Below are 26,191 nucleotides of genomic sequence, written 5' to 3' on the forward strand. Positions count from 1 at the left end.
CATTCAAGCCATCGCCAAACAAGTTGACGCAAAGTTGATTAAGCCTACCAGCTCCACAAAACTCTCTCTGTGTATTTCTCAGTATGGCAGTGTTTATAAACTGGTGTCGCCCCCCGACACTGGTGCAGGAGCTCAAGAATTGACATTTGTATAAAACAAACATATTCATCCTCTCCCGTATTGATAAAGGCATTACAAACTTGAAAGATATCCCTTTAAAGTACATTTAGAACAGAAAAAATATGTGCTATTAATTTGCCATTAATCGTGAATTACCTGGTAAATCATGACATCAATCAGGATTAAATATTCCAATCGATTGACAGCCCTACGATATAAAACAACCAAATGTAAGAAAAAGTAGAATAAATGAGTTAGTTCAATCTTATGTTCACCCCAGTGCAGACCTAATCCATTAGGCCTAGCCCCGGCATATGTTCCCCTCTCTCTCTTCTCAGACCAAATAGATTTTCTGTCATTCTTTGTGGCAAGAAACAAGACAAGTGGTTATGCATGCCTCCTGCTGCAAGTCACTTCACTGCATATCCATCAACAAGGTTGAAGATTTTTTAGTTTCAGTGCACAGATGGCCTTGCAATTATCATGGAATGAAAGTAATGCGTCTCAATTTATGTCAATGGAAAAGCTGGCTATGTAGGTATGCAAAATGCGATTATCTACGCTATCCGAGGCAATGACGGACGGCACGTCGAAATGCTACCGGACAAATGGTCTGTCGGCCTCCAGTTCATTGATAAACTGAACATCAACCTCAAGAAGAAAAACCATGAATTTGTTTCTGTCGATTCGAAAATTTGGAAAAGTGGGATTTCGCATAGTCACAAAAACAAGGGCATGGCATACTTGGTGCCATGTGCTACTCATTAAATTATTATATATCCCGAGAAAGCTTCACTCCTCATGGTGTCTGTGTATGAATTACTCTATTGGATGACCCATTTTAACCACATTAATACACAGCCCTGTGTAGTAAAAGATCAAACAAGTACATTTAGGTGTTTATTTGACTAAACCTTGTCTGTTTGCGTTTGTGTATTTCTCCTATACAACCAACTTTAACGGCCATTATCTCACCGTTTTTTTTTTCAATACTCTGAACCAATAATCTCAACTTCTAAAACACTTACATCAACTTAACTTTCCATAACCATTCTCAATCAAATCATGCTGAAAATGTATTTTAAAGACCTGGACATAGACAGTTTTTTTTTTAAACATTTAATAAAGATTTTTACTCTGGCTTTATCCAACATGTAGAACATTACAGACAACTTGTAATACATAAAATAAGTGTGTTATGTCAGTAATCAACTGGCAAAGTTTCATGAAGATATCTATAAGTTCAAAAAGTTATTATTAAGCCATGAGAAAAGCTCAGTAACTCACGCTGTCTGTGTATAAATTACTCTGTTGGATGACCTCCTTTAACCACATCTCTCCCTGTCCTCACAGAAGGGGGGCAGAGATGATTAAGCATTTCAAATAAAGACTTAGTTGAATTCACACACACACACACACCCACACACACACATTCTCTCTCTCTCTCTCACACACACACAAACACACACACACACACACACACACACACACACTCACACACACACACTCTCTCTCACTCACACATACACACACACACACACACACACACACGCACACACACACACCCATATACCCACACACACTCTCTCTCTCTCACCCACACACACACATTCTCTCACACACACTCACACACACAAAAACACATCCCCGGGCCTGTAAGCATTCTTGCTTGGTCAGCTGTGAACCACCGGTAGTGTGTATGTTAGGCCTTTCCAGCCCAGGCCGGCCCCATGCTGTGCTGCATTAAGAGATGCTAATGCTAGCGGTTGCGTTGGCCTTAGATCTTGGGTCTCAGCGTGGCAGTAAGCCCCCCCACTGGCACCTCTCCCCAGGCAGGAGCTGCTCAGTGAAAGCCCCGGGCCGCCCCACAACACATGCTCCACACAATGGGACCGCAGGCATCAGCGCACAGCTTACACAGACAACCCAGGCTCTGTCAGTGTTCTGCCCAATGAAAACAGAATCCCCCCGGAAAAAAATAAAAATAAATAAATACTGCCTTGAAATGCTACTAATACGAAAAACGACATTCTGCTGAGAGTGGTGATTCGGTTTTTAACTAAAGCTGCTTAGAAAAAGTGGTTCAAACTACTTAATAATCAAATTGACAATGTATATGTGATATGAAGTTATAGCAAAATATTATACAGAGAAGTCACAAGAAAACAGGATCTCCCAACCGAAACACAAAATAAAATACTACAAAAAAACTTAATACACAGCCTAGGTTCTGTAAACAGGTTTGTTGATAGCTATGGTTGGCCCTTTGGTTTACAGAGCCTAGAGTGTAACACCGGATTTTTTTTTCAGCACACACACAGTACTGACAGATAGTGGATTGTGAGGTGAGATTTACTGATTTTGACAACAAGCGTTCTCCAGAATCACTGACTCCACCTTTAAGTTCCGTATGTGTGTGGTTTCAAAGATGACCCTGAGAAAACGTTATCTGAGGTGATGAAAAACCACCTGTTTTCACGGTGCAACAGATCCAGTGTGAACCAATAATCCTACGCATACATAAGTCTCACTCTGGCTGTTTATTCACAGTTTGAAAGTAAATATTTTGTTGCCCCCTGTTAACTCTCAATTTGAATATTTTCTTCCATAACTGACCTGTAAGTCAAACAGATCTGATTTGATATGCAAGTCTTTTTTTTTTTTATACCACGGTGGCTTTAAAAATTACCTTTTTTTCTTTTTCTTTGCTCGTGTAATTTCAAGTGAAAACATGAGATGCATACTTATTTCTAGATTACAATAAGCAACATGAAGTTTATTCCTTTTTGTATAACCATAATTGCAACCCCCTGCAACGAGCAGCAACATTAGAATTACTTTCCATAAACCTTGTTAGGGCAATTCAGGAAATGTGTGATCTTTGCTTGAATCATATTAGTTATGTAGTTGTGTATCAGTAACCTTTCTCTCCGTGTTCCAAATTGACATCACAACAATTTGGCACATTCTCATTTTGTCCATTTTTTATAAAATGAGGTTTACGTCGCTAGGGAACAGTGTTACTACACATTGAACAGGTTTTAATTAAGTTATTTCTATCGCTGAAATATTGAAATACTGCCTGAGTTGATAGAGTCATTTAGTTACATATAATATTTGTCACAAAAACTGCTGGTTGAAAATATTTTACACAGATATCACTTCCGAGTAAAACTCCACTAACAACACCAAACCAGGCAAAATACTAAAAATACAAGAAATGTGAAAGAAGGCTTGTAGCAATCTTCCATGGCTCGTTGGTTTTGTTTTGTTCTATTTGCAATCATCCTCTTAATGTCAAAGATTGTCTCAATCAAAAAAATATCAATGTCAACGAGTTACCTCAAAGAAAAGCACATTTTGCTAAATGTATGACTTATTAGTATGTAATACTAATGCAATATCTAGAGCACTAGTTTTATGGTATGAAATTATAATAGTGTGAAAAAGGTTAAGGCCTCAATATCAAGACTCACACTTAAACATGCTGTACTACAACTTACAAGGAATTCTAGAAATCCTAGAAAGCAGCTAAAGCTAAGGGGATATTCCTCAATCCTAACTGACGTCCCCGGGCCAACCTGACTGCTGCACCTATGCAAATCACTGTCTTTGTTACGAGACAAATCTACCGCGATAAAGACCATTCACACACACTCACCCACCCACCCACACACACACACACACACACACACACACACACACACACACACACACACACACACACACACACACACACACACACACACACACACACACACACACACACACACACACACACACACACACACACACACACACACACACACACACACACACACACACACACACACACACACACACACACACACACACACACACACACACACACAGAGACAGACACACACTGGCGGGTGACCAGCAGTGGTATTAGGAGGTGGTATTAGGAGGGAGATTTGTGACTGGCTTAATAACTCATTCTGGAGGCTGCTCTGAGCCGCAGCTGCATGGCGCACTCTGGACTTCTGATGGGACTCAAGCCTTCGGGTCGTTCACTTCAAAAGCTCCATCAATTATTTAGAGCATTTTATTCTGTGTTTGTGTTTGCGTTGCCAGTGGGAGAAAGCAAGTGTATCTGCTGTAGTTTAAAGGTGGTTAGTAGTCAGTGATTCTAGAGAACGTTTGTTTGTTTTTTGGGCAAAATCTGTGAATATCTCCTCATGATGCGCTATCTGTTCGTACTGTGTAAAGAAATCCCATGTTGATACACAGCCTAGATTATGTAAACAGGCAAGTTGCTCGCTATGGTGGGACCCATTTGTGTACATACCACTTTACAGAGCCTATAGGCTGTGTATTAACACCCAATTGTTCTGTCAGTGCACACACAGTACAGACAGGTAGTGGATTGAAGCATCTTTAAAGGGATCGGCATTCAAAACTTAAAAAAATACCCTAGTATTCAGCATGCAAATAAATAACTTCTAAAACATACATCACTGACTTTGAATGAAAATATTTCATATATTCATGTAGATGAATCATAAACAAGAATATACATATAAAACCTGCAACACATCCAAATGTGATATGGTGTGACCATCATAAGACATTTGTATTCCTAAAGTTGTCTTTTTCAAATGCCACGAAGGGGAATGTGTGTGTCGGTATAAGCAAAATATATTCAATAGGTGAGAATAAAGACCTTCCAAGCTAGACAGCAACACATAAATATCATCATATCAACAAAAAACAAAACAATTCCGCCCCATAATCAAATCATCGAGCCAAAACTATCTTGTCTGTCACAAGCAATTCATTAGCATGAAATATGAAATGCCAAAAATGATTTTTCTCAATGATTGCATTAATAAGTTGAGAGCTTATGCGATGATGTGTAACACGTTTTGACTGCGACACATTTCTGTCAACTGTCAACACTGTGTTTGCAGTGTGAGCGCAAATGTCATTGTGTCAGTTTGAATAAGTGTGAAGTCCACTGCAGAAGTCACTCAAGAAGTTTCAAGAAGAATCAGTACAGATGATACTTATTAATGAGGAATTACAGGAGATTGGGAATTTTGAAAAACTAAAAAAAGCTCAAGAAATACTGTTTAACTTTGAGTTTTTACCAACAAAAATGAAATGATAGAGTGTTTTTAATCGGGTAGGAGTGTTTTCAATACATCTTCTAAAGAACCAGCCCTTGAAAGGATCTGAAGGCTACAGGGAAAACATTGCACCTGCTATTAAGGCGAAACACTGCAGGCAAAAAATATGGATTTTTCCAAGCAGAGATTTTTGTCTATTTTGCTTCCATAAAATGTCGTCTTTCATACAACTCTGGCTTTATCCAACATCTAGATTATTTCTTTAATTTTTAAATAGATGCAAATGTAGCATAATTCATTTGAAATTGACACATTTTGCATATCTATTCAAACATTTCTGAAAAACTTGTCATTCAAAACAAAATAAAAAGGTTTTAATGTAAATAATCAACTGGTAAAGTTTCATGAGAATATCTACAAAGTTAAAAATGTTACCCTATTCACCTGCAGTGTCCCATATTAAACAGTGATCATGACATAGAGAGATTGCAGATGTCTACACCCACCAGCATGCACTAAAATCCGAACAGGAAAAATATCAGTGACCAAATCTCGGCCTCTCTCGCAGTGAGAATCTGAACTTAACAGACCTGACTTCACTCGGTTTCTGTGCCTTTCCTGAGGCTACATATCGACTTTAAAGTTTCAACACATCTCTCATGGCGCTCGGATGAAAAAGAAAATAGGAACATGTTCTTGCCTAAAGCCATCTGCATGACCCATTATAACAACTTATCCAGGAAGAGGGTGAACGAAATACCCTGCGTTCCAATCCACAAAGTTCCCTGCTATTTAGTATGGTAGGAAAAAAAGATCTAGGATGTCCCAATTCTTGCTTTAAAATACCCAGATGCTACTACAACCAGTCTTACATTTTAGTGTGGAAATCAACATGCTTTTTTAAGTGATTCTGACCCACAATATACTGCACAACGGAAGTGACGTCACATTGACGGAGCCTCCGAGTGAAAACCTATTATTTAGTGTCTATTGTGAAAACAACCAGCGATGAGACAGATGTATAAGCAAGAGGCAAGATCAAGGCGCGATGGTATGAAATGAATAATTAAAAGAATGTCCCAATTGTAGCATACTGCATGCTTACTAACTATGTTTTATGATCAGCTGTAGTGTGCAGAATAGCAAAAAGAAAGAGTATGCGACTTGGAACACACCCTACTACTAAAGTATTTTGAAAACCACACATTCACCCTCAGTAGCAGTTAAGGTAAAAGTATGTCCCAATTGTATGCCAACTACTGCATTATTACTACATACTTTCTATGATCAGCTGTAGTATGTAGAATAAAAAAAGTAAGCCAGTATGCATTTTCAGAACGCCATGTTAATCCTTAGACTAGTATCTTATTTTGAAAATCCAATTACTCACCATCAGTAGCAGTAGTTGCGGCAGCTGGAGCATACAAGGTCCCTGAGCCCGTTCTAACTAAAAATGAATTGTGGCCGACAAACTCTCCCTCGTCAGAGTCACAGTCCTGGGCTGCACAGTTACCTAGCAACCTTCCCTGGCTGTGATTGGCTGATGGCATGGAAGGGGAGGGGCGGACGGGGGAGGACGAGGCGGATGAACAATGCAGCGCAGGACCTGTAGAACCACGGAGACACAACACACAGAGGGAGGGGATGAAACACACACACAACACCAAAGGCAGGCCACAGCAATACACACACACACGCACACACACACACACACACACACACACACACACACACACACACACGCACACACACACACACACACACACACACACACACACTGCAGGCAGGTAGGCAACAGCACAAAAGAGATACACACAAATACTTTTCCTTCAATATTTGTGAGGACACTCAATGATATAATGCATTCTTGCCCCTTACCCTTACATTAACCCTAACATAAACCTAATTCATACCTGCACCTTAAAACCTAGTGTTAACCCTCAAACAGCTCCTTTTGAAGGTCTGTCCTCACAAAGATACCTTTACAAGTAAACACACACACACACACACACACACAATCTCTCTTTCACATACACACACACACACACACACACACACACACACACTCTCTCTCTCTCTTTCACACCCACACTGTCACACACGCACAGCCTATGACTTAACTCTGACACTTCAAAAACAAACAAGGACACATCTGCCTTTGTCTGCAGCACCTCAGCCCAGCTGGGAGGAACAACACACACAATGAAATGACTTTGAGTCAGAATAGAAAAACCCAAATGCTTCTCACTGGCTTTGCTTTGGCTTTTGGGAAATAAAAACAACACCGTAACAAAACACCTTTTATGTGGGACTGGCTGGTGAATGCAAATCAGGAGAACAAAACAAGGTTACTACAACACTACTACTACTAAAGGCCTTTTAACATATCACAGCCGATCAGATGGTGAGAGGGTGAATGCATACAACCTACGATTTGCTATTTACATTACAAGAGTATGTTGGGTTAGAAACATCAACTGAAATACAACCAAAAATGTATTTACAAGTCAAGGAACTATTTATTTTCAAATAAACTGAAGAATACCGGTAGTAAAACGTACCCTAGGTACAGCCACGTGCAGTCAATCTAAGGCCATGTTAACACATGCACTGATCATTTAAAAAACACATTTTTACCTCATGCCTATACACAAACGGTGTATATGAATATATCTCCCCGCACACATGATAAAACAAAAAGACATCCTCATGAGATGTCAAAGTATTTAAAACAAATCCTTATTAACGGTTGAATCTAGAGCTATAAAAATACAAATACATGACATAACCATCTGAAATAACTTCTTTTTTTCCAACTACAAAAACAAAACTTACAGATTCAAATGTGTGTAGGCCTACTGTGCAGTAGGGGTGGGAATCTCTTGGCACCTCACGATTCGATTCGATTCCGATTCAGAGGTCAACGATTCGATTCAAAATCGATTTTCAATGCATCTCAATGCAAAACATTTTTTATGTACATACCCATGTGTGAATTTCAAAAATATATTTATATGCACATCTGAGTTTGCTACTCAGAGTTTGCTAATCACTTCCTACTTTTGTGATGATCATTAAAGACAATCAACAGATGAATTACCTTCTCTAATATTGTATTAGAGAAAAAGCTTTTCTTGTCACAAATATGACTTTCTATGAACAGTGCAATAATCAATGCAGCTTTCAACACAATATGGAAGTATGTAAAAACTAAACCGATTCAGTTTTATTTTATTTCTAATCTCGTAAATCATGTTTCTATAGGATTTCTATTCTATTATCTATTTTCTATGTCATTTCAACACATTGTACAAAAAGTATGGCTTGGAATTCAGCAGAGATAAAGCCTGTGCAAGTGATGGGTTTGCTGCTCTCAGCCCTTTTGAAGCCACTTTGGAAACAACTCGCACATGTGTGGTGTGCATGCGCAATGGCGCAGGAAGTATTAGTATTTACAAAAAAAAAAAAAAATTATTAAAAAAAAAATTATTAAAAAAAAATCGATTATTAACTTTTCTGAATCGATTCAGAATCGTTCGAGAGAGAATCGATATTAATCGGAAAATCGATTTTTTTTCCCACCCCTACTGTGCAGCTAGCTCAAGAACATAATGTTCCCAGATAATGTATGTCTGTGTTGGTTGAAACACATACAACCCCCCACCAGCCAAGAAATGAATCCAACCCCAACCAAATCCTTCAAATGTCTCTTCAGTACTCTGTGTTCATCTCAGCTTTTCCTTATACTTGTCAAGTAATATAAAATGCCAAAAGGGATTAGACTAGACCGGCCAGTCGCTCAAAGAGCAAAACTAGGAATCATTTATAATTATCTATATAATTATAGCCCCCTTTTTTTATACCCAAATATGTAACTCACACACACACACACACACACACACACACACACACACACACACATTCTCTCGCTCTCTCTCTCACATACACACACAGAAAGAAAACACACACACAGAAGTACTCAACCTAATTCTTACATACAAATATCATAGAATGATGTATTTCTTTCGAGGCTTACTGGCCCTCAAATCCCCCATGCTGCTGTAAATCGTGGAAAAAAATGTTACAAATCTCCAGGGAGACACTATTTATGTGTGATTAACTTTTTGACGCAGCGCTGTGTGTGCTAAGGCTGAAAAAACCGCCAGCACTTAAAGGCAACAAGACCGCTGCGAAAAAAGCCATTCAAATTGCTGCCATCTCCCCCGTATCCCACATCCTCACATCAGTTTGTCGTTTTGATGTTATAATTCCCGCTGACTTCTCTCTACTCATCCATCAGGACTAGATACATTTCCCTCTGTAACGATCCCCGAAGAGTCTTTAAACACGATTCACTGGCTCGAATCTAATTGGGAGACAATTAGCGCTACTAACATATCCACAGCCAAGAAGGGAGGCCTTCCCTAACGCAAGATGCAAAAATGTCCGCTTGCCCCATAGAGAGAGAGACACACACACACACACACACACACACACACACACATCGCAAACGCACACACACACACAACACACAAAACAAACACACACACACACACACACACAGAAATGTTCACTTGCCCCATAGAGAGAGAGAGAGAGAGAGAGAGAGAGCGAGAGAGAGTCACAGTGTGTGATTTTAGATATACACTATTTCAAAGCCCACACTTCATTTCTCTCTCAATACTCCATACTAATGCTGGCGTGAGGTAATGGGTGCAGAAGACTCAGGGGTCATGCTGTGTGGGTTAATGGCCGTGACTGTGTTTTGGTTGAATTGAACAGAAATGTGAAATGTTAAGACCGAGCGGGAGATGTGCTGGAAAGAGCATCATTACAAGTCATTACCAGAATCCCTGAGATAGATAAGGTTCTAGACTATCTAGAGACAGTGTGGGTGTGGGTGTGTGTGTGTGTGTGTGGGTGTGGGTGTGGGTGTGTGTGTGTGGGTGTGGGTGTGTGTCTGTGCGCGTGTGTGCGTGTGTGCGTGCGTGCGTGTGTGCGGGATTTGGGGTTTGGGAGTAGTGGAAAATAAATAGTTAAGCTTCAAGCAGCCCTGGGCTGTGTGTTAACACTGTATTTTATTGTATTATAATGTTTTAGCATGCACACAGTACGGACAGGTAGCTGAGTGCGAGTAGTCATTCACTGATTTTGACAAAAAGCCAAAACATGACTATCTTGCAGCTGAATAGAGTAGCCACTCATTTAGCTGATATATACTGCTCTGACCAGAGGCAAGAGTGAAATACCTGACATGAAGGACAAAAGATTAGAGACACACACACACACACACACACACACACACACACAACTAGGTCTTGGTCTGAATATTACAACATTTTTGCTCAAAGAGAGAATTAATCAGTGGAAGACAAGGAAAGATTAAAGCCCTCCAAAAAACGTTCAAAGTCATAACATAAATGAGGTCAAGGTATCCGTGCTCGGGCCGGGCCAGCCATTAGTCTTCTTGCTACACAGAGATTTCTACTGTCTAGCGATGTTTAAATAATGATGGCTCGTACAGTGCATGCCCTAGGAACATGCACCCAAACCCACACACACCTTTAATGTCACAGAGAGGGCTACTGCAGGTTAGAAGCCACACTGTAGCGCAAGATGGTACTTTATCTAGCGGACAGAAATTATTGAGAGCCCCTGGACCACTTGAAACCAGCTCTAGATTCAAAGGTGACTCCATTTCAACCTTCCAAACATTTTATTTCTTTTTTTTTAACAATCATGCGGTTGGTAGGATGTCCTAGAGGAAGAGGGGCCGACCAGTAACCATAAGGTCTCTGGTTCCTCCTCCCAGTAACCATGAGGTCTCTGGTTCCTCCTCCCAGCAACCATGAGGTCTCTGGTTCCTCCTCCCAGTAACCATGAGGTCTCTGGTTCCTCCTCCCAGTAAACATGAGGTCTCTGGTTCCTCCTCCCAGTAACCATGAGGTCTCTGGTTCCTCCTCCCAGTAACCATGAGGTCTCTGGTTCCTCCTCCCAGTAACCATGAGGTCTTTGATTCCTCCTCCCAGTAACCATGAGGTCTCTGGTTCCTCCTCCCAGTAACCATGAGGTCTCTGATTCCTCCTCCCAGTAACCATGAGGTCTCTGGTTCCTCCTCCCAGTAACCATGAGGTCTCTGGTTCCTCCTCCCAGTAACCATGAGGTCTCTGGTTCCTCCTCCCAGTAACCATGAGGTCTCTGGTTCCTCCCAGTAACCATGAGGTATCTGGTTCCTCCTCCCAGTAACCATGAGGTCTCTGGTTCCTCCTCCCAGTAACCATGAGGTCTCTGGTTCCTCCTCCCAGTAACCATGAGGTCTCTGGTTCCTCCTCCCAGTAACCATGAGGTATCTGGTTCCTCCCAGTAAAAATGAGGTCTCTGGTTCCTCCTCCCAGTAACCATGAGGTCTCTGGTTCCTCCTCCCAGTAACCATGAGGTCTCTGGTTCCTCCCAGTAACCATGAGGTCTCTGGTTCCTCCTCCCAGTAACCATAAGGTCTCTGGTTCCTCCCAGTAACCATGAGGTCTCTAGTTTGATCCCCGGCACCGGACTAGAGGGTGTTAGTAATAAAACTAATGGTGGCTTCTATTACATCTACGGTGCCCACCATCTCTACCATTGTGTCCTTGAGCAAGACACTTAACCCCAAACTGCTCCAGGGGCGCTGACCCTGCACTCTGACCCCTCTGGGTTTTCAAGAACTAGTACATTTTGAGATTTGTACTTTCATAATAGTATAAATAAAAGGTCCACACAATGCACATTTAGGTGTTTATTTTACTAAACCGTGTCTGTTGGTGTCTGCAGTTAGGCCTAAGAATTTCATGTCAATGAATAATTGTGTAATTGTTGAATAAACTTCTTGAAAAACACTATACAACCATCTTTAATGGCCAATATCTCAAAAATAAAATCTCAACTTAAAGCACTAACATCAACTAAACTTCCCGTAAGCCTTCTAAGCACCTAGCTGAAGGTTATGACAGAAGGATGTGCTGTTCTGGTCTGATTTATGCCCCTGCACTATCGTTTAAGATAAACGCATCCATGGAAACTGCAGTCACCTATGTAAGGACTGTCACGCAGAATCGTGCATTTGAAATCATGAGCCGCATCATGATCAAGTTTGTGCATGAGAAATAGGCAGAATCAGACATTAACTCAGTAGGAAAAGCAAATATATGTTTAGAAAAATGTCTATTTCAGAAGACTTGCCTGGCTAAAGAGAGGGATAATTATATATAAGGTAAATAGAGGATTTCATTTAAAACGAGGCAGTAATCAAGTGAAAAGTCAATTGAGTTGGAATAATCAACATTTGAATCAATTTGTTTGTTTGCTTGTCTGTCCGTGTATAGCTCAACTTTCAGCTTTTGCATCTATGTATTTAATGTGTATTTACATAGGGACAAGTGTATAGCATACACCAATGCCACACACCACAGCATGTATTATATAACCTAGGCTAATTTGCAATGCCTGTCCATAGCTGAGCCTTTAAAAAAATACTAAGCGATAATACACAAGTCTAATCTAGTCAGTCTTGCTGTAATACATTCTAATAGCTAAACATATAACTTCACAACTCTTCAAAGAGAAAAGTGGAGTGTTAATTGTATAGGGTAAATAAAGAATATAATTAAAACAGAGGCGGGAATCGAGTGAAAAGTAAATTGAGTGGGCAAAGTCAACATATTTCATTTGAGAGCATCCTCATCTTTTGTTTGTCTGTGTGGCTATAGCTCATAGTTCTGCTTTTGCGTCTTAACTATACATTCTAAAGCAAAACATATAACTTCTCAACTTTTCGAGGAGAAGAAAGTGGTCATTCTTTAAGAATAAACAACGTTTATACAATGTGAACTATGCCTAGCTATTGTCAGGGCTGTACAGTGCGACAGTTTTGATCGCATTTGCCACTGAAATTGATCATGTGCGATGATGAATACAATTCCTCTCGCACGAGTGCTAATGAGGAGAGGCTGTCTTTGAAACACAGAGGAGTGATGCACAACACTGCTTAGAGGGCTCTACATTAACACTCGCCAAATGCGGGTGAATGTAGTCTTAGGCGAGTAAGTTATTAAGTCTACCCTCCACTTTGGCTGGTGAAAGATGTGTGCTCGGGATCTGTGCTCGGCGATTATAGCGTCTAACTTCACCAACGGTAAAAACCGGAAGGACACGGCTCTTAACGCAGTTAAGTTAGCGCGTGTGGAAACGGAACATTTCCTGTGCCCCTTCACAATAAAAGCCTGTTACTAGCCAAATGCGAGTTGACTTTTATTTTGAAGCAGGTAAGAACAGGAAGTTAGCGCTTCACAGCCCTGCAGTGCGCTAGCAAGAAAATCAACTGCTTCAGCTGCAGAGAGCAGTCAACAGTAGTCTATTTAAACAAAGTTTGACACAACCTATTTAACTTGGCCTAAATTGTATAAATATGTTTACTAATTTATTTAATAGGCTATTATGTTCAATGTTTTAAAGTTTGGTTTTCATTAAAAGAATGAAATGTTCTAAAAATGTTTGTTATTATTAGCCTACTATAATAATTATATTTTTATTTAAAAAATATATAGATATAGACATTATTTTTATAGTTCTATTGGGGGAAATAATTCTGAATCAGCAAACAAATTGCCATTGGCAGGTTAGACTCTTTTGTCTAAATTCCAATCAGTGCACCCCTATTCATTCTTCTATAATTATTACTGCACACACTAGGATATTCATTGAGAATCTCAAATAAAACCAAGATGACATGCTCAAAGGTAAGTAGAGCGAAATGCAAGGGTTAGGGTCATGCAAATTTTCGATCATACTTTGTGTGCTACCAAATTTATTTTTGTGCTACTGAATTTTTTTGCTTGCTAGCACCAGTGCTACGACTTTAAAAAATAAGCGTACAGCCCTGGCTATTGTACATGTACTGAAAACCCACAATACAGAGCAAGGTAAGACAAATCACAACACAAAGAAAGTTGTCAGTGCAGGACAATTGCAGTCTGCGGTGAAATATCACGTATAATATAATACATAACCTTCTCAACATTTCAAGGAGACAAAAATTGTCATTCTTTACAAAAACACCATTTATACAATAAGAACTCTGCCTAGCTTTTGTAAATGCACTGAACATCCACAATACAGCACAAGGTGACAACAGGAATGATCTTTTCTTCAAGACCGAACAAAATCCAATGAAACCAATCACAAAAAAAACAACTATCAATTTTAAAGCAAGTCATTGATAAGTAACGGGACCATTGCAGTTTGTGGTGAAATACAACATAATATATAATAACTTTCAAGGAGACAAGAGTTGACATTCTTTACAAAAACAACATTTACACAATAAGAACTATGCCTAGCTATTGTAAATGTAATGAACATCTACAATACATTACAAGGTGAAGCAGATATGTGTGACTTTGCAATGACATCAGGAATTATCTTTTTTCCTGTGTGTGTGTGTGTGTGTGTGTGTGTGTGTGTGTGTGTGTGTGTGTGTGTGTGTGTGTGTGTGTGTGTGTGTGTGTGTGTGTGTGTGTCTGTGTGTGTGTGTGTGTGTGTGTGTGTGTTTGTTTGTGAATGTGCGCGCGTGTGTGTGTGTGTGTGTGTTTTTATTTGAAGATGAGAAGTGGAGAGAAATAGAATAGCAAAACCTCTCCGTTCTATCTATTGAAGCCGTTTGGCATAGAAAGCAAACAGGATGCAAAGGAATGACTCACTATCTCCCCGGGGACTGAGCACAGTCACCACACACTGCTACTCCGCTTGTATCATTCATTTTCATTTTCATTTATTTATTTGCGCCTCTCGACCATCATGGTATGGAGCACAACATTCAAATAATAACAAAACAAAACAATGGTGCTCGCCACGGCATGGGCGAAAAACAAAAACACTACTTAAACAATGGTAGGACTTTTTTTTTCTTTTTTTTCAGATCGTGGTTAATCTACATTTTAACACAAGGAGACTATTGTTTTTCACTATGGCTGCACAATACATAGAAAATATTACTGTTTTTGGAAATACAGCTGTACTTGAGTGCGATATCAGTGCTTCCCTAGCAGGCTCAATCTATTTGAAAATAAGAGTTGAAATATGTCCAATATAACATACATTACACCACATTTACATGAAATCTTATGAGAATTAAATAAATTGGTATTTTAATTTACATCAACATTCATCATTCGAGTTACACATACAGCATTGCAGCCCTAGTCTGCATATAGAATTAATGTAGTCAAGAGACCAGCATTTTTATTTCAAAAGTACATTACATTTTAAACTTACATAATTGCAGTGACAATGCTCAAAAATCCCCATCACTGTTAATGTGCGCAAAATGCTTATTTTAAATGTATATTAAATCCTCCATTAATTCCTATCTTTATATTCTACATAAGAGGCAAGAAATCTAAAACTTTTGCCACATTCATATCATATTTTTTATACTGTATGATGTGTCTTATGGACCTGTGTCTGCAATAAAGCTTTATACTGTATATTGACGTCCTGGACAGTTTGTGATGTAACATTCAAACGATGCTGTGCGGAAAGGTTGGCAGCTTGTCTCGGTAAAACGTTGCATAATTGGGTCCTGGCACCAATTTCTGTCATGTCGTGTGTAGGTGGTTGGGAGTCACTCTAAGATGGTACGCCATGTTTAAAAAGCTTTTGAGATATATTTAGCTATGTGAGACTCTTTTGCAATTTTGCACCGACTTGCTACTACCACCATCATTAATCGGCCCATACTGGCACAGGACTTTTCTGTTTCCATTTTAACCTGCAATTTTTATCTAATTTAATTTAAATGTTCTATTTCTATTCATTAGCTTTTAAATGTTTTATTTATATTCATTCGCTTTTCTAATGTGTATTATGTATTTTAATCTTGCCCCTGTAAGGCACGTTATATGGCCTTGTGTCTGAATTGTGCTATATAAATAAACTTGCCTTGCCTTACTGGGAACATCTATTCACTTCCTTCCTGTCCTTAAAACTGTTTTGAATGTATTTTCATGTGGGAAATCTACCCTGTGTGTCAATACCCATTTTTCAATACTATGTAGTATGCCCAAAATGTTTTAGGATATCCCAAACCATGCTTGAGAATGCAGTATGCCAATATACAGATGTCCTATTACATCAGATGGAATTTTGTAGTATGCAAACAGCATGCTTTAGTATGGTAGTATTATAGTAAAAGAGAAAAAATATGTGATTTGGAACACAAGGTCTATTTTTGTCTGGGCACACGGCAGGCCACCTGGCACAAGTCGCAATATCAAAGGGACCGTGTTATTTTTATTTTTTTCCAGGGATTTTGCAAAACTGAACAATATGATGCTGTTTGTAAATGATACGCATCCAACTGTTATGGCAAACTGGTCGTGCAAAGCTTGTTTGGTGAAATATTAACTATATTTTGAAGAATCATTAAATGAAAACCGTTTTTTTTTTTTATTTCTTTTTTTAATTTTGATAATATTTTGAAAATGATTTCAAAAGTGTTTTGGAGACAATTATTAATTCATTGCTCATCAGAAATAACACTAACTATTTAGAGATGAGATTTTAAAGTATTGTTTCATGTCTGGTTTGGTTGGTAGACCGACATAGATATATTATATTCTATCCTATACTAAAATCCTAAAATATCTTGGGCAAAACAACATATTTTACAAGGTAGGTAATCATAGTGAATCATGAGCAATGTCTAACTACTCTAGTTCTAGGTGAAAACTATTCATGCATTTTATTTTTTTTGCCTTTGCTAAGACTAGACCACTAAGTCATAATAACTAATATATACTGTTGAGTGAGTATGGCTGTGTAGCATTAGGGATGCACATCAAGTCTATTTAAAGGGCCATCCAAAACAGTTGTTTTTATAAACAAGCCTTACTGCCAAACCTAATACAAATAATGGGCTATTAATTGAGCTATATTTGCCTAAGGGGTCCTGGGGCCGACACGATAGATAGCCTAATTGTGTATTTAATCGCTTTTAAATTGCCGGAGAATCATCAATTCCCTTTTCTGCATTCCAACTTTGTCCCCCCTTAATGATGTGTTGTTTCTTAGCTCTAGTAGCCATGTTTACGGAGAGCTACAGACCCAAATCCACAAATTCCGTCTAACTATGTCATTTGGGGAGTTAGTCGCATTATTAGTAAAGCATCTGAAAAGAGTTATAGGCATATGTATCAATCCAAATGAAATATATTGTCATTTAAGTATGATACACTTTACAGAAATGTCGGTTTAGATGAGGCGGGGCTAAGCTCTGGTTCTTATGACACAATAAGTATTTTGAACCAATCACGGCAGTTATCTCCCCGAACATTCTATAGAAACAATGACTGTTGCCAGGGAGATCGTTTGATACGGCCACGCCCACACAGTCCTGTCAAACGTTATTATCTAGACAGTAAAACAGCAGTTGTTTTTAACTTAGTTTTATAATATTTCTGAACATTTATTTTCAATTAGATTGTTGTAGTAGCTTATTGAGGGATCCAACTTTGATTGACACACACACACACACACACACACACACACACACACACACACACACACACACCAGATTGATTTTTTATGTACTAGTTTAGACCAGGTTCTAGAGGCATTCAAATCCATTGAAAAAGGAATGGCAGCTCTTTTATGATTTTTTTTTTCTTCTTCTTCTAACTGAGTGGCAGTGTTTGAGCTATGCCATGACAGATTAAATGTGACCTCTGGCCGACTGTATCACCGCTCTCCGTTTGAGTTTGAACTTCAAAAGACTGTAGAAAAGGCAGCGCGGTGCAAGTCCTGCCTTTGAGTCACTCACACGTCTCTCAGAAATTCAACGTCTTATTGCGAGTGTGTGTGTGTGACTGGGGGAAATAAAGCTTTTGTAGTGCCAATTGTGAAATGTTACAATGATGTAATATGGTGTTAGTATTGGTGAACAGACCGACATACTGGTGAGGGTTGGGTGACAAGAGTGTTTATTCACAATACAGTATACTGTGAAATGAATAGGTCAATGATTTGAACGTATGCTGGATCATTTTGTTCATCGTAGGCAATGTTGCAAATCAATAAACAGGACTGTTCTGTGTGATTGGATTAAGAGGATATCAAGTTTCACTGGTTTGTATTGGGTTATTTCATCCATAAAACAAAAAATGTTTTAGTGAATTTCGAGATTACTATATTAAAAGCCGCAGTTTGTAAAGGGAATTGGTGTTGTGAAAATGGAATATAATAGTTATAAGTTTGTTTCAATGAGTGTATAACTGCTTGAAAATGAAAGTAGTTTTTTATTTTATTACCTTATACCGCCATGTTGCACCGCCATATTTCTACAGTAGCACAGAACGGACAAACTTAACGGCCTAACACATTTTTATATACAGTTGGCGTCCTGGGGAAATGCACTTGTTGGAAGACCAAGAAGAAGAACTATACAATAAATAACTAAATACATCTTCACCTCATCACTTGATATTGTGGAAATACTTGATGCAGCGGTGAGAAGAAAACATTTGTTTTCTGCATGAAAAATCAAGCTATTAGTTGATTTTATACCATCTACCCAAGGTGATGCTAAACATATGCAAACTGCAGGAATACAAGATTTCCCAAGTTGGTATGAGGCAATTTCATTAATTTTTCAGATAAAGTTCAGTTCTAATAGGACACAGCAAGACCATCCCTATCCTCCCAAACAGACAACGAAATACACACACACACACACACACACACTTGCATAGGAAGTTGGGAAATGAGCTTTTTACGAACCAACATTGGAAAAATGATAAAAATCGGTCTGACGTTGCTGTTTACCTACTAGCGATCAATACGCTAATAACAGAGAGGGAACCTAATGTACGATTAGGTTTGAAACACAGAATTGAAAATCCTCATAAATGTTTTTTATAGACATTGCCATTACTGAGGAAGTGGAAATTACATTTGTGTGTCATAAAACATATTACCACAGAATGCACGATGCCATTTAAGTCTGACCCACAACGTTTATATATCCGCACTTTCAAAGACCCAGCATCCATTACCTAACACTAGTATGTGTGCGTGTGTGTGTGTGTGTGTGTGTGTGTGTGTGTGTGTGTGTGTGTGTGTGTGTGTGTGTGTGTGTGTGTGTGTGTGTGTGTGTGTGTGTGTGTGTGTGTGTGTGCGTGTGACCCCAAGAGATGTTGAATGCAAAATTATAAATGGATGGTTAGAATATTTCCATAACACAAAAAATGTTGGTCCAATCTTGGCAGTTCTCAGTTTCTAAAAACTGACTGTCGTCAACACAGTAAAATAGCTGTTTTGTTTTTAACTAAGTTTTATAATATTCATTAACATTTATTTTCAATCCGATTGTTGTGCAAGCTCATTTAATATAATATAATACATTTTTTTTAACAATTTTTAAACCAGATTTCTAGAGGCTTTAATAAAACATTTTGTCTGGACGAAGGAGAAATATCCAGCTAAGATTTTCAGAAAAGCAGAGCGAAGCAAACATCTCCAGCCTAAGCACACAGTAGAGTGCTGAGGCAAGTGGCTTTCCACAAAATCACCTCAGAAGCAACAGAGCCTAAGCTTTAAGACTAGACACTGCATTTTCCTCTCTCTGCAATCCACTCTATTCGTTTGTGTTGCCAAAAGCAATCCAGACTAAATACACTAAATACGGTTTCGACTAAGTGACAAACAACCAAACTAATCAGACTCTAAATGTGAAATTGAAATCCTCAACAAACAAGGTTGATTTCTGCAGTTTGAGAAAAAATCTGTCTATGTTGCTTCCATAACATGTATTCTCTCATACAGGTATAAATACAAGGTCCAAAATGTACATGTAGGTGTTTATTTGACTAAACCCTGTCTCTATGCGTCGGTATATTTCTCCCACTCAACCATCTTTAACAGCCATTATCTCAACATTAGTTTTTTTCTCCATACTTATTCGTTACCTATAAGAAACGCTCTATAGCGCACCTACTAAAATGGAAAATACAATACACAGGCTAGCAAGACAGCCGATACTCTACAAAACGTAAAAAACAATTACATTTCTACGCTGCTCTTTGAGAACTTAGAACAAATAATCCTTAGTCATAGAGTCCAAAGCCCACTACTTTTTTCCCCTCTCTCTTTTACTTCAGTCATTGTTTTAAATCAATGTTTGTTCTGACTGGGTCTGACATTACTAAACCCGCCACACACACACACACACACACACACACACACACACACACACACACACACACACACACACACACACACACACACACACACACACACACACACACACACCAGTAAACCGCTCCTATAGCTCAATTCAGGGTTCCCCTGGGGTGTTCTTTGTTCTAGAATGAAAAGGTAAGGTTCCAATCTCCTCACCTCTCACTGTTAACAACATCCTGAAGGCATACAGTAGTCTTATAGCAATCGTTGCTTCTTTTGATATTGCAGGAATGTCTATCGTATACGTATCTATGTATAATATTCCTCATTTTAAAAGGTGCCACGAGGAACTTTTAAATAATTCCGAAACAGTCTAATTGTTCCTCTGATGATCATACTTGACATGTAACAACAATTAGTGCAAAGAATGCTATTTTATGCTTTATATAGTTTTTCTTAATGCCTTTGTCATGGGTCCGCTCACCCAGGAACAACAGCCGGCGTAGTAAAAACACTACCGCTTTTTTCCAAAGGGGGCGCAAGAATAAACACAAACGGAAAGTTCCTCGGAGCACCTTTAATACGTCATCTTTCTCGTGTGTGTATGTATTCCGGAAAAACTTATATTGTTTTTAATGCTGTCTCATTTTTTTCATATGTTTGTGCAGAGTAATACAGAGTCTTCCACACTAACATTTCATTTCACATACTGTAGGAGCAAGTGACAAATAAATCCTTTCGATCTCGAATGTCGGCCTTTAGCAATCGCTTTAATAGTTTATTTTTTAGGGGCTCCCTCAAGTCAACACACAGGCGTTTATAACTGACATCGTGACACGATATCTACTCTAGCAGCACACACAGAAAAAAAGTGGCATAAAAAAACAGGCGTATAAATGCACCCACACACACAGGCATTTATCAAGTCCTCCGGAGAGCGAATTCCCAACTTCAAATACACACATAAGCTGCTTTAAAAGGATGTTTGGAGACTTCTATCATAGCCCGATCGACTTAAAGCGTGGCTAAGAAAAACAATGCTAATAGTGGATAATTATCAGCTTTTTACTCCCATCTGCACTATAGCTATTCCCTCTCCCAGCACACACACACACACACACACACAAAGAGGGCTTTTGAATAAACACAATGGCATGAATAAATAATGACCCCAACAATCCTCTTAAGGTCCCCGAATAGTGCCAGGGAGAGGGGGGGAAAAAAGACAAAAGTTTACTTTCGGTATTTGAGAGCAAGCGGAGCCTGAAATGCTAAGCCAGTCATTAGGGCTACATGTGGCTAGCCTAAGGGCCTTTCTGCTCAACAAAGATGGAACTAACATCCCCATATACTTCTTCAATACACTCTGGGCCTGACCTTATAAAATACTAAAGTATCTCCTAAAGATACAAGGTAGCTATATCCCCAATTAAATGACACTGAAAGGTTTTAAAGCTATAGTGCGTAACTTTTTTCATATAAATTAATGTTGGTTGGATTCGAGACGTTGAAAAAGGTGTTGACACAAAGTTGATGAAGCCTATCAGCTCCACAAAACTCTCTCTGTATTTCTCAGTATGGCAGCGTTTACAAACTGGTGTCGCCCCCCCGACTCTGGTGCAGGAGCTCAGAAAAATCCCAAGAAGCGCCCAAGAAATGTTTCAGTTGTTGATTCTACTGCTAAGAAAAACCTGGACGTACAGCGGAAGGTGTAAAATCCATGCGCGATCACTGAAGGCTTTACCTCATGTAGATGCATCGACAGTGTTGTTGTAATTCCTCATGGGGGACGACAGAAGTTACGCACTACAGCTTTAAGAATTGCCTTTTAAAAAAAGACACTCCTACCATTGTGATATCTATCTTACATAAAAGCCTCTTTTCTTCATTTTCAGACACACTGTCAGTGTTAAAGAATTGATCGTGTGTGGCTCCCAGTTCTCGCTGAGTGCATGAGACAGTTCAAAAGGCCATCTAAAATACATGCTGTCCAGAGGATAGAGATTTCCAAGTGTTTACATAATTCATACCGTTATAGAAGTAAGGCCTCTGTAGAGTCTGCAACAGGGCAAATAAGGTTTTAGTTATGAAATAAATTCCAAGTATACATTATTAACACATTATAACGCATTATAACTTATAATATATATACTTATAATATATATATATATATAATAGGAGCACTCAGTTTGTGATACTTCTTGCACCCCTTTGGACAAAAGCGGTAGTGTTTTTACTACATTAAATTAGATAAACGGACAGACAGACAGACAGAAAGCCACTGAGTTTGCAAGAAGGAAAATAAATTCATTTATTTGGTGATGAAATGAATTCCAGGTCTGCCTTCAAACACAGTGATAGTGGCAAGAAGGTAATAATAACAAACGGTAACTTATGCAAACGGTAACACCTTTTTTCCGGAGCATAATTGTAGAAGCGTTTGGTCAGAAGGGGGTCAGCCAATTTCAATTCCAAATTTGCACTGAGGCAATGAATAGAAATGAAGTTGCCTGGGGTTACGTTGGTGGAGTCATAGCAATGGGAGCATGGAAACCAGAATTATCCTTTACTTCCTAAACTAGTGGTTAATCAAAATACAAATTTCTAATTAATTTTTTCCATTGCCTCATACTGAACTATTCAACATGCTAATTTAAATAAAGGTAGCTGTAGACAGGGACACAAATATACTGTTTGTATTGTAACATGTTTAGAAGGATTTTAAGGCCACCATTTTATCACTTCTTACCATAGTACATTTGATTAATGCTAATTGTTATATACTGAATTAGTGTTGCACCCCGGAACCTTTGTGCCGACACCTGTGTACCCCGCCGTATGGTTATAGTGATTGCTCTACCTGGATGTCTCATGTACGTTTGGCTGTTATGCTGTGAGCATTGGTTTCAGTAAAGACACAAAACTGAGTATAAGTGTGCGTGCATTATTGCCCTCGGGTTACCACACTAATATTGTAACTTTTTGAATGTGACGTATGTTGAATTAGCTATTGTGTAGGATAAGGTGTGAGGCTTATCAATTTGACTTTACATTGACATCAGACATTGTTCTATTTATTTATTTATTTTCTTCATTTTCTCTGGAATCAATTGCCTTTATGTTATATGCAAACTGTCCTGAATGCTTCAATATTTATAACAGGCTGACAATCACACACACACACACACACACACACACACACACACACACACACACACACACGCTTAGTAGCCCCTATGCTTTCAATTCATAATTGAAGTTGGTATCTTGTCATAAACCACTATATTCTCTGACATTTTTCTTGGAACTGCAAGGTAGAAAGGGTGATTTTTATCCTTTATGTTTAAGTCTAATAAAAATGTTAATAGGTTTTTCTTATCTCACATTGATTGGCCTCGTAAAGGCAACATGCCATGTGTGTGCTTTATTGTCATGTGTAAACACAAAGCCCATGTAACAGTTAACAACTCTCCTTGGACCAGTCAAAAGATAGATAAATAATAAAGGTGGAGGGAATTCATTAAAAAAATAAAAAATCTTGGCCAGACAGCATTTTGGTGACCGACCGTTAATCAAGTCAGCAGAACACATACACATGCACATACACGCACGCACACACACACACACACACACACACACACACACACACACACACACACACACACACACACACACACACACACACACACACACACACACACACACACACACACACACACACACACACACACACACACACACACACACACACACACACACACACACACACACACACGCACGCACACTTGCTAACCCCTTTGCTTTCTACAAATACTGCATCTTCACTGTCTTTAGTTCAATACTGACACCAAAAAGACCAATTCAATGTATTACAAAGGCGGCAATTGATTACAATTAAAGAAAACCCACAGCAAATTAAAAATGCTGATCTGGAAATCGAAATCGCCCCAATGTCCAATTAGTGATTTACACCAACAAGCTGTGGCCGCTTGCTAAGTGAAATATGCTGAGATAAGTCCTGAAAAACTCCTACAAAAGTCTAAATGACTTCTGGTCTGTAGGGAAATCAAGGTCCACTATCTAGAAGAAAGAAAAAATCATTTGAATACTAGCTTACAATGTGAAAAAGCTATGAAAAAATATACCGTTTAGTCCTTACTTTACACATTCATCTCAGCAAAAACCCTACAGTGGTGTTACCTGTTGATTTATAAAGTGACACACAACAAATGTATGTTATTTTAGTGTTAGTGTTTACTAGAAAGCTGATAGAAGTCAATTTCTTTCAAATACACACACACACACACACACACACACACACACACACACACACACACACACACACACACACACACACACACACACACACACAATGTATTTCCTATTTCCAGAATTAAGGCGGGCAAATAAACAATTTAAAAACATCTACCTCAAGGTTGCAATCCACTGCTAATCTCAGAGTGGACATGTGTTTGACTGCTACACCACATGCCCTATTAGCACTAAATGAAATACAAAAGAAAAAGATACACTACATATCCAAAGTTACAAGTAGTGCCAGATTAATCTCAAAAGATCAAAGTGTGTCTGTGGCAAAGTTAGGTCATTCACACCAATCAAGCATTGAGAGAATGCAGCTGACCTGATGCAGAAGGTGATCCATACAGCTGATATAAGACTAGTGTTCCAGTGACAGCACAGTACTTTAGGGGAACCATGGTAGACAAAAGGTAGCCTGGCACCGCCCGCATATACTTCCGCTCAATTTTCATTTCCCTTCAGCAGTCAGTCTGGGCCTGCAGTATATTAGTGGGTTTTTGTCAGTCAGTCAGATTTTTGGCCGGTCCAATCAGCGAACAGAGGGAGTGGCTGAGAACAATGACGTTGATGACCAAACGTCCAGAGTGGCACTGGGCAGATCCAATAGTTTTAAACTTCAACAGACACACGCCTTCAAGTGAGTTAACGTTTGTCAATTGAACCATTCCAGACACTCTGTACAAATGAAATGAAGTACGATGGTCTGGTAGAACCAGGCTAAGACAAAGGGGGGGAAATCTAAAAAGCTATTGACCTGAGCTATTCTCTTCAACATGTACAGGCTGTGAAGGCAGGCATGTACTGTCACGAGTCTTTTTTTTTATATGCACAATTAAAAATGTACAGAACAACAAAGATAACAAAGGAATACAGTCATGGGAGAGACACAAAAGCCAGGGGGATTACTCGAAGCCTCCACTTCAATCATTTGAAAATGTCATAACATCCAGGAGGGTCCTGAACTGAAAAACACAACAAGGTTTTGCATATTACTGTATATGTTGATCCCTTCACACCTTCCCCAAATTCTCCCCCAGTGCATTGTATTAGTTACTATCATACTCAGATACTTATTGTTATCTGGACTTTTATATATGACTACAATGTGTACACACTTGAATGATATAAAATATTAGTCTTTTTATATTCCAAGCACGCGTGTTATCCAATTTGATGATAAAACCACACATAAAAGTTTAAATATTAACATTACCAGAGTTCTAGTTTGTTTAATATTGAGTCCTTTGTAATTCATACAAATGGCCTGAATGTCCTGTACCTGGATTTGTACCAGACTTACATATCACATATCAAGAGGCGTCCGCTAATGAGAAAAATCTCAGCATGGATGTTTAATTATTTCTGTCTCATACCAAGGAACTAACAGCACGCTCTCTTCCGCTGCCTCATTAAGGACCACTAATTGGTTTAGATAACCTGGGCTTAAGAGATAT

At 38.9% G+C, this 26,191-nt stretch overlaps 1 protein-coding gene across 1 annotated transcript in view; it reads right to left on the reverse strand.

The window, feature by feature from the left end:
- Positions 1 to 26,191, reverse strand: part of tenm4 (teneurin transmembrane protein 4) — a gene marked incomplete at both ends in the record, with an annotated part of 180,674 nt that overhangs the window by 137,254 nt on the left and 17,229 nt on the right. Inside the window, one exon of the mRNA XM_080054064.1 lies at positions 6,601 to 6,816. Within this exon, the coding sequence (XP_079910190.1) occupies positions 6,601 to 6,816 (216 nt within the window). The remainder of the gene's footprint in view (positions 1 to 6,600; positions 6,817 to 26,191) is intronic.

Source organism: Ammodytes marinus, assembly GCF_949987685.1.
Source record: "Ammodytes marinus genome assembly, chromosome: 3".
NCBI classification, from domain to species: Eukaryota; Metazoa; Chordata; class Actinopteri; order Uranoscopiformes; family Ammodytidae; genus Ammodytes; species Ammodytes marinus.